This window comes from Nomia melanderi, chromosome 12 (genome assembly GCF_051020985.1).
Source record: "Nomia melanderi isolate GNS246 chromosome 12, iyNomMela1, whole genome shotgun sequence".
NCBI classification, from domain to species: Eukaryota; Metazoa; Arthropoda; class Insecta; order Hymenoptera; family Halictidae; genus Nomia; species Nomia melanderi.
The window spans coordinates 5,827,628-5,837,798 of record NC_135010.1 but is presented as its reverse complement, the minus strand read 5'-3'; the positions used below and the strand labels follow the sequence as shown (position 1 = coordinate 5,837,798).

The 10,171-nt window shown below is 31.6% G+C and overlaps 1 protein-coding gene across 2 annotated transcripts in view; it reads right to left on the bottom strand.

Moving 5' to 3' along the window:
- LOC116426128 (uncharacterized) overlaps positions 1 to 10,171 on the bottom strand; it is a 77,828-nt gene that overhangs the window by 4,626 nt on the left and 63,031 nt on the right. For both annotated transcript variants that reach the window (XM_031974655.2, XM_031974656.2), the window contains 2 exons: positions 5,095 to 5,186; positions 2,699 to 2,891 (listed from right to left, as the gene is read on the bottom strand). In XM_031974655.2, coding sequence (XP_031830515.1) covers positions 2,699 to 2,891; positions 5,095 to 5,186 — 285 coding nt within the window. The remainder of the gene's footprint in view (positions 1 to 2,698; positions 2,892 to 5,094; positions 5,187 to 10,171) is intronic.

The window sequence follows — 10,171 nt, the reverse complement described above, 5'->3', positions numbered from 1 at the left end:
AGGTATTCTGTAGTCTAACGAAGTTTAATTGTACCTGGTGGAATTTTTCTTTGAATTTTATTTAAAAATAAGGTGAAACTTCTTGGATATGCTGATGCAATATATCGTAACTATTTGCAATCAAGATTTATATGGATTTAGGAAAATAGAAATCTTTAAGGGATTGATAATATAAATGATGAAAGTAATTAAGATAAGATTAGCATGGTGATTTGATTGAATCTTATTAGCACGATGATTGCTCTGAGAATTCTAAATGTTATGTATTATTTATTCTTTCATAACAAAGACAACCGACATTAGAATTAATTATTGATGATATGGGGCCATAGTTTCTAAGTTACACTATTATTCAGTGATTTATGATGCTGAACATTTTCATTCGACAGAAATGTTCTTATTGTAATTGTTTCCTAGCAATTTAAAAGCTCCAGTCACATGTATTTGAAACATTTATAATAAATATAGTTCTTTATATTTTCACATTGTGTGGGTTATAATTGGAGGCGCACGAAACGAGTTTTATTCTCATCAAAGTTCCCTTTCAATCACATTTTTGCAGCACCATTCAATGCCAATTGTTCCCTGCGTCGAGATAAATAAGGTGAGGAGGCGTACCCAATAATGAATATATAAACAAAGAAGTGAACTCCGAACAGAGATTGAGGTGGGACAGATTTGGGGTAATGCCATCCGAAAGAGGTCTCTCGACGGAAATCGATTTTATAGAACGAAGGTATTGGGTCGTGCAATAAGTTCCCTCGGATTTGGACAATATGTAGGGTAACTGTGGGAGCCAAGTGGAATCGGGGAGCGAGCAGACGTCACTAGTGGATCATGTACTTCAACGTTTCATTACCTAACCGAATTACATGGAGCATTAATTTATACAAGAATAAAGACAAGAACAAAATATTCGGTTGCCCTAAAAGTTTCTTCTGTTTCATCAGTATACGTGCAGTTTTTGAACATGGTACAGCTGAAAAATATTGATATTAAACATGTTTTATCATTATATGAGCCATTTTTTTTTAATGGTACAGGTCCATCTTTTTATACATTGAGATATTTGAGAGTTTGCGTTTGGATCAACTTAAAAATATTGGCAAACGTTAATCGGTTCGGGTAACGTTTATAAAACTGTTAAAGAAATTAACTGTTCAACACAATTGTTAAAGAGAATAAATCATTTTTTAGCTGCAAATGGATTTATTCCACTGTCGAAGAAAACATTTTTGCGATGGCATTTAGTCAAACTGATTTTGATTAATTTATAAAGATATCGTACGTCATTGATTGTGTGGTTATAAATATAAAAGTTAGTTTTTGATATTTTAAAGAATTACTTAAATCCAAGACTGTTTTCGTGTTCATTGTTAGTTTTCAAAGAGAATAGTTTTCGAATTGATAATTTTCGAATAAAAAAGTAATTTATTCAGAATTAAATAGTTTATTATTTTTCTACGGCTTCATTTTGTGAGAATGTTATGCAGTGCTAGAAAATTGGCACAGGAAACACTCTAATCTGGCCTTTAGGTTTTTGGCAACAAACTCTGACACGTGTGCTAGGTCCACCGGAAAATTGTAATCAGCTTCAGGTAAAAATAAAGTTCCACGAAGATGCTTTTACTTTATTGCACTACATTATAATTTATTTTCTTTATTTAATGTCTAATATCATTTTCCTGGTAGCTTCACAAATTTACAACTGTATAAAGTTGGTGATCTCTCTTTTTATTAAATCTCTTTATTCTCGAAATTAGATTTCAAGTCCACAAGCAATATTGAAATTAAAACATCTTTTAATCCAATTAATTCGTGAACTGCCTCAACACTTCTTTATACAGAATAAAAAACTATCAATTGATTAATAAAAAGAAAAAAAACATACATTCCTCCTTAGAAACATGAAAGTGACCTAAAATCTTTGAACTACTTCCATTTCTCAAGTAGACACGTACCACGTGACACAGCACTGCGAACCATTCAATTTTGCCTAATGGAACTTTTCTTTTATTGCCTACCACTTTGACCCCTAGCACACGAACTGTGGTTACTCAGAGTGCCCAATGCATATCTTTTTCATTATTAACTGCTATAGCCATTTTTCTAAAGCAGAAATTACAGGAAATAAACACTGTTACCAGATAAAACGAAAGAAACTAATCCAAATTAATAATTAACAAAATTATACAAATGATTACCTCCATTGACTCCAATACAAACAATCTTAAAAAATAACACAGAACAAACCTTGTAACCGTTTAATTAACTATCGTTTAAACTCACACAACTATTACAACAAACTTTACTAACCTCCTCAATTTATTTCGTTACTATTTACTTGTTTCATTAATTAACCATCAAACACTAACAAAAGGGTACACAGCATAAAAGGATCAGAAACCATGCAAAGAAGGAAATAAGAACGAATGAAAATTTGCAACAGCCTCACAGATGCTAAGGACTAAACTATGGCTTCCGTTTGTTGCGTAAAATATCCTGCGTACCTCGAACAAACGACGAACTAAGCCTGTTTCAAAGAAGACGTTACGATATCGATACAGATGTGGATGCGCAAGATTCTACAGAATACATGACGCAACCGTCTATGCAGAGTAGTACCTAAGTATGTGGCTGGGTACATAGAGGATTGTCTGCGAACAATGTCTTTAAGCGTGTACAGGGCTTTACTCACCGACTGACGAGACCTCCCGTTTTCGCTCGAGGTCGACCTTGTTCCCGACGAGAATCACTCCGTGGCTGGCCATGTAATCGCTCTTCCACAAATACAGCAGGGTCTCCTCGGCCACCTTCAAGCTCAGCCGGTCCACCACAGAGTAAACCACCACGTAGACGTCCGGGTTATACGTCGAACAGAATGTTTCCACCTGACAAGGAAATTGATGTTACCTCAATCAAAACGCTGTGTGTCAACTAATAAAGCCGGGAAATCAGGACCTTCAGCTTGAATCCCTTAACCTATGGCTGCGCGTAACGGTCTTAACGTTAAAACTACCGAACAGTTGCACTGACCTTTTGAAATTTCTTTATGGAGACTCCAAGAGTCAGACTTTAACCCTCTATGGGCCGAATTTTTGTTCATGATTATCACAAAATCTATGCAGTACAAAATTAATAAATATCCACATATAAATACGAATTAACAATGTATTCAATAGTTCCAATAATTTCATCAAACGAATACATTTTGTAACTTTCAAGTTACAATGACGTTGAACTTTCACGCCTGTATAAAAGTTTAAGTTAAATGATTACTTAATTTTATTCACCACTTCGAGTGCAAAATGAAATAAATCAACAAGATGCCAATATACTGATATGTGACTTTAAAGTTACATGGGCCTACAGAGGGTTAATTGATTTGCAATTCAGTTTGTGTATTGTTAAATTGATTTTTTAAATAAATTTTTAGAGAAACATCCGTTATCTTTTTAACCCTTTGCGCTCGAGACTTCTTAGTCACCATTAGATTCGATATAGCAAAACTATTGTCTTATATATAACATTATGCTCTGTATAATGCATTGATATGTAAAATATTAAAATAAAATAGCTTTGTTTCTTAATTTGTATACGTTTTCTCATTTGTTAGTTTCGAAGAATGTCGTTTATATTTTAATGAAAAGTGTTGCATATTTCTAGGAAAGAACTTCCGAGTGCAAATGGTTAATAATTGCAAAGAGGATAAATCAGGAATGGGTCATTTTGACTTGCCTGATAGTTTTAGGGTTACGAGAATTGAATTCATTTATTTATACATAGGAACCGAAGGTAATTGTATAACAAGATAAATGAGCTTCGTTACAGGATTTATAAATGCTGAAGATATCGAGACATTCATTAAGGTTGATCAACTTTACTTCAGTACAGCTTTAAGTACTTCAACGGTTCGTTAGTTATACATAGTAATTATTCATAGTAATTATTCATGTGAAATCACAAATTTATTTGTAACAGGTTACATTTAATATATTTCGAATTTTTGTAAAGATCTTTGGGTAAAATATTTAGGACTTCATACGAAATGTTTTCTTATTTTTAAAAATTGTAGAATGGAAGGAACAATTTGAAAATGAAAGCATATCATTGAATAATAACAGATGAACCAAATAATTGCGATCAAGACATTACACGACTAAGCTAATTTCTAAATTATATTTCGTTGAAAATAAAGTTTCAAACGAACAGAATTCCAAATTGCATTTTCTCGGAAATGAAGTTTTGTACAAAAACATTTCCACGTCTCATTTTCCCAAAAATGAAACTTTTGAATGAAAAAAGTGTTAGAATTTGTGATTCTACATGAACAGGAATTATAAATAACCACCGAACCGTTGAAGTACTTAAAGCTCGGCGGAAGAAAAGTTGATTAATTCTAATGAATGACTCGACATCTTCAGAGTTTATAAATACTGTAACGAAGCTCGTTTATCTTGTTATACAATTACCTTCGGTTCCTACGTATAAATAAATGAATTCAATTCCCTTAAGACCGTTACGCGTAATTAAATGCTGCATACCTTCCGCCAAAATTAAATTTACAACGTAATCTTGTTAATTAACAGCGAAGTAAGGATAACGAGAAGCTGAAGAAAGATTTGATTAATTTTCGACATAATATAACCAGTGAATAAAAAAACCAAAAAATATCTTAAATCTTTATTTAAATTTGCATTTTTTAAATAACTAATTTACTTTGTTAATTAATTATATTAAATTTAAGAAGAAGATCGATATATCTCGTTGAATTTTGCAAAGACAGGGCAGACAAATTCGGATCAGTTTATTTTCTTATTAAAAGTGAACAGATGAAAATAGTTAAACAGGAATAACAAAAACTATAAAAGAATTTTGAAATTTTTTTTATAACAAGAAACGAAAAATGAGAAATATAATTTTTCATGTAAGAAATGTGAATTCTTAGTTTGATCTGACCTTTGGTCTGCGTTATTTAGAAAAAATAATTAATAAGAATTTAAATATTCTTAGTTATCGAATTGGTGGGAAATTCAAAATAAAATTTTACGTAACTCAATGAAGGCTGCCTGCTGAATTTAATATTATACTCACGGACATCTCTGCCGCTGGGTGATCGATGATTTCCAGTTCTGTTTCCTGGCCGTCGAGCATCACGGAAACGCTTTTCTGCCCGTATTCTTCATCTGAAACAGTTTTCGAAGACGTTTCGTCAATTTTTATTAGATATGAACTCTTCCCAGTCTTATGTCAAGATAGATTCGACATTTAATTTCACTTCAATTGTTACCTATTCTCTTGATTTATATTTATCCACAATTTCACATATACAGCTTAGACGAATATAATCTCAGTACTTCCCAATAGTTATAAATAAATTAGAAACTAACGTATTAACTCATTGCATCAATAAGCATTCATTATTTCTCTATGAAATATTGATGATATTTCTTGCAATAAACAAAATCGTAATAATATTATAATAATATAATTAATAATGCATCATAGAAAATTAAATATTGAATCTTTAATTTTACAATTTCTCTGCGTTCAAGTAAATGGCGACTGAAAGTTTTTAGTGCAAGGAATTAAAACGTAATCGAATTCAATAACATTCTGAACAATTGTGAAAAGTCAGAAACATTTTAAATAGTAATGAGTTAAATTATTTCTAGTTATTTCGCGGTTAAAAAACATCGTTTATTTTACTAACAAAAGTATCTCACGTAATAAAAAGACTGGTTGAAATAATTTCTCCGGAAATTAATTCGATGGTTTAAAAGTGACTGTTTTCATTTTAGCCTCTCTGCAACGGAATCTCGTGTAACAGTAAACTTTTATGTAACGCTCGAGATTTAAATGATGTGACACCGAGGAAATTGTCAATTACGAATACAGCAGATCTTGGCTGCTCGTGAAAGCAGAGCTTTAAAATTAATAATTAATGAAAATCACGTGACTAATTCTATATGGAACTGTTGCGCAGGAAACTTAATTAAGAGAAGACTGGATGACACAAAGGTTTGTTTACAACGTGTCGGTCGTATCATTTGCGAAACAACGTCCAGCGTTAATAAAATGTTTCGCATTAATTGCGAACGTTCTGCATCGCACGCGCCGCATGTAAACATTTTATGACATTAAATGACTCAAAAATAACTTCGGTCTAACGAGCAAAACGCAAAAGGAATAAAAATAGTAAACAGAATGAGAGAAATATATAACAGTCTATCGAGAAGTTAATCAATTCCGTCCAACACTGATTCCCTGATTCGTTCATTTTATTCTGAAATGATAGAATTTATTTATTTTACAGTTATTACGTATGGTTTTCGTAAAATGAATATCAAAGGAATAAGTTTTTACTATTTTAATGATTAATTATTGATTATTACATCAATGATTTTTATTAAGCTACGAATCCTTGAATTTTTTGTCTGAGTTAATTCTAGTTTGAGATTATAATATTTATTTATTTTACAGTTACTACTTATGGTTTTTGTAAAATGAATATCAAGAGAATAAGTTGTTACTGTTTTAATGATTAATTATGGATTATTAAATTAATGATTTTTATTCAACTGCGGGTCCTTACATTTTTTTCACTTTTAAGAGGATACTATTTTATTTATTCCATAGGAGTTTTAATATGATTTTGTGAAGTGAATATCAATACCTTATCCTTAAAGGGCTCGTCAATGGTTAAAGTTCGAAGGTCTGGTTCGAGAAGATAAGGGTCAAGTTTCCAACATTATTCTACGGAAGTAGACCCACTGTAAGCCATGGCACGTGGCGGAGTACCAAAGTAAACAATGTTAACATAATTACTGCGTAATGTGACTGAAAACGTACATGAAATTTAAGTGATGAAGTGATATCGTTCAAGATATTTACATTTACAATTGTTATCTATAATTGTTAATGAAATTATCATATTAAACACTGTCTTAGTATATTTTTGCATTAATAAAATTTATTCTTTAATTGATTATTCTTTATGTTAGTTTTTCGGTTGAAATCGTTGAAACATATATTATTTTATATTATGACATTGTTGAATAATAATAATATTATTATTATTATTAATATGTTATAATATATTATAACTATTATTACAATATAAATATTATATAAATATTATATAAATATTACAATATTTTATTATGTTATAATATTAATTATTATCATTCATGATATTATCAGGTATTATTTTCTCATTTAGTATTTTTACAACTTTAAACAACAGTAACATTAAACAACGTTACGACAGTTATTCTTAGGTATAAAAAAGCTTAGAAACAGACCGTCGAATATGAATGTTTCGCTTTTAGACTTGAAAGCAGCGCGCATTGTTACATTGTTCATGGATAAGTATCTTCTCGTTTGGTTGTTCATTCTGTATTTCCGCAGATAACGGTAATCAACGGTGTTTTTTCATGCGAGAACCACACGGGCCCTAATGAAAATGGTCTCCTTCGTAGAAAATTAATGCCAATTTCGTTGTTGCCGCCACGTAACGATGAACGTGGGGGGTGAAAGAGGATCTTCGGAGGATGGGGTAGCAGCTAACGAACCGAGTCACCGTATTTGTGCTTACAATCGAGACTCCTGACCTTTTCCGGTTTACGAACGTCAAACGTATGTACATGTACGTAACATACGTGGAAACCGTAAGTTTCTTTACAGATATATTCGACGTTGGCCTGCAAACTTTCACCCAATATTCTAATTAGAGGCCCGGCAAGCATACCCATTGTTTCCAGGCTCGGAGAAACGAAGAATCATCAACGATACAGTTTTTAGACTTTATTGAGATAAATTCTCTTTCTTCTGGCCAGTGTCCTCGATGTTCAAACACGTGGACATTCGGAAAAGATATTACATGGCGGAAGATTTTAAATTACAAAGGTATAAAGGACGGAAAATATTAGTGTTCGTAGATGATGAAAATAAATTATGTTAAAGTAGACCATTTCATCGAAGCGCAGAAGCGTTAGAAACAAAATGTTCAAATCATAAATGAACGTAAATGTTTGAAAATGTTTAATGGGGGATAGTGATGAAGTTCCTGATACAGTGAAGTTTGTTTTCGATTGTAATTTCAATGAAAGAGTCCATAAAAATTTGCTGTTTGGAAATATATTTAACTGTTCATTTATTTATTATCAAAAGAACATGTATGAATACTTTATAACCATATTTATTGGTATTTATATAATTTTCTAATAAAAAGGTATATTACCTTATACCACTAAAATTATTATATTTATTTACTAGTTCTTACTAATTTTATAATTTTTAAATAAAAATACATAAGATATACATAAGACTTATATTGTTAAAACAATTATATTTATTTACTATTTCTTACTATTTCAACAATTTTCTAATAAATAAAGTACATATAACTTATACTATTAAAACAATCGTATTTACTTATTCTTTCATGTTGTTTATGTAATGTTCTAATAAACAAGTACAAATGACGCCGTCAATTATGTTAGTAAAACTGGAAAGCAAACGAGCAGCAATTTTTCCGAGCGGACGCCTCCGGGGAAGATGCTTGCGTTTCCTGGCTCACTCGGGGAATGAAAAGCTTCTAATGCGTAGGGGGGAAAGGCTATTCGTGGATCGCGGATAATCAGCATTATTTGACTATTCAAGCTCGATGTAAACGAAACCACAATCTCGCAGCGGTCCTTTGTTCGAGTTGGAATCACAGCGGTGCATCGGCTGTAATTTGCAGTCGCAGTTACTTCCATGGGTAACAACCCTCGCTGACCGTGAAACTCGTGTCATCACTCGGTTTACGGCGCATAAAGCCCTTCCACAGAAACAGCATCACTCTTGCACGACGCGACGTCTAGACGCCATAAAGAGGGACACCGTGGAGATTAAGGGAAATGAAAAAGATGAAAGTCTAGATATACAGAAGGATGAAAAACTTTATTTGGCTATCCTATATTTTATTGTTTGAATTTTGATGCAGGTTTCGTCAGATTTATGTTGTATTGGGTCATCCCATAAGTAATGCGGTTTCTTATACATTTTTTTTTTGTTTTCAAACAAAGAGAAACAAAATTGCTTTTAATCTGAAATATATTCTCCTTCGTTATCTGTAAATTGTGTATCTGTGCATTGTAATTACTTTGAACAAAGTTTTGTCTATCTTTATTTTTTACAATAGAATAAATAAAAATTCGCATTATTTATGGGATGACCCAATATTTTCTATACTTTGTATATTCTGTATATTTTATATATATTTTACAAATATGAAATTACTTAGAATATTAACCTCGACTTCTATAGATATTATAATAAGATTGTAGAAATAAAAATATGTACGTGTCTAACGATGACATTATAGAAATTATAATTCATATACGATTTATATTAATATTTTTAAAATTAACGTTTATATACGTTTCAGTTTTTGAAGTAGCTCCAATCTTCAGTACAATTCGTGTTAATAAAATTACGTGTTTGATATATACGGAAAATGTTGCTTAACTTTAAATTTAAACATAATAGACGAAAATATTATTATTACCATACATTGTGCTATTTATAGACTCGGTTAGCTTTGGCTAGATTAATATAGGACTCACGGTGACGTATATAGAGCGTTTATTACACTTCGCGATAAGATAAGTTGAACAGTAGTTTTAAGAATGGGAAAAATGCAAGGATGAATCACCCCGTCATAAATTCTGGCTCGATTAGCATTTTTTCACGTTAGCGGAACGTGTCTATGATATTTTTGAAAATAAGATAAAGCGAGACATAGCTGGAGAGATGAAAAAATTAGAGTGTACCCGTTTTGCCATATTTTACGGCGCTTTAATTACTGAACAGAGAGCTTCTAGGGATTAGTTTCTTTTGTGTAGTATAATGTACCGGGTGTTTACGACTTTAAAAGCTGGAGCGTAAACTCGGGTTGGCTCGTGGGATGAAAGGTTCAAATGGACTACGTTACCATACTATTAAACGCGTTAAAATTCTGAAAAAGAAAGTGTCTACGTTTCGATTTCTCGCTAGTTACTTGGAATATTTTTGCAAAATTTGCCTCGACTATTAAACCCTGAATATTTATACTAATCTATATATTTTGGAATTAGCATACAAAGTGTGAGGTTAAAGAAATCTCGTAGTAGATTATATAATAATA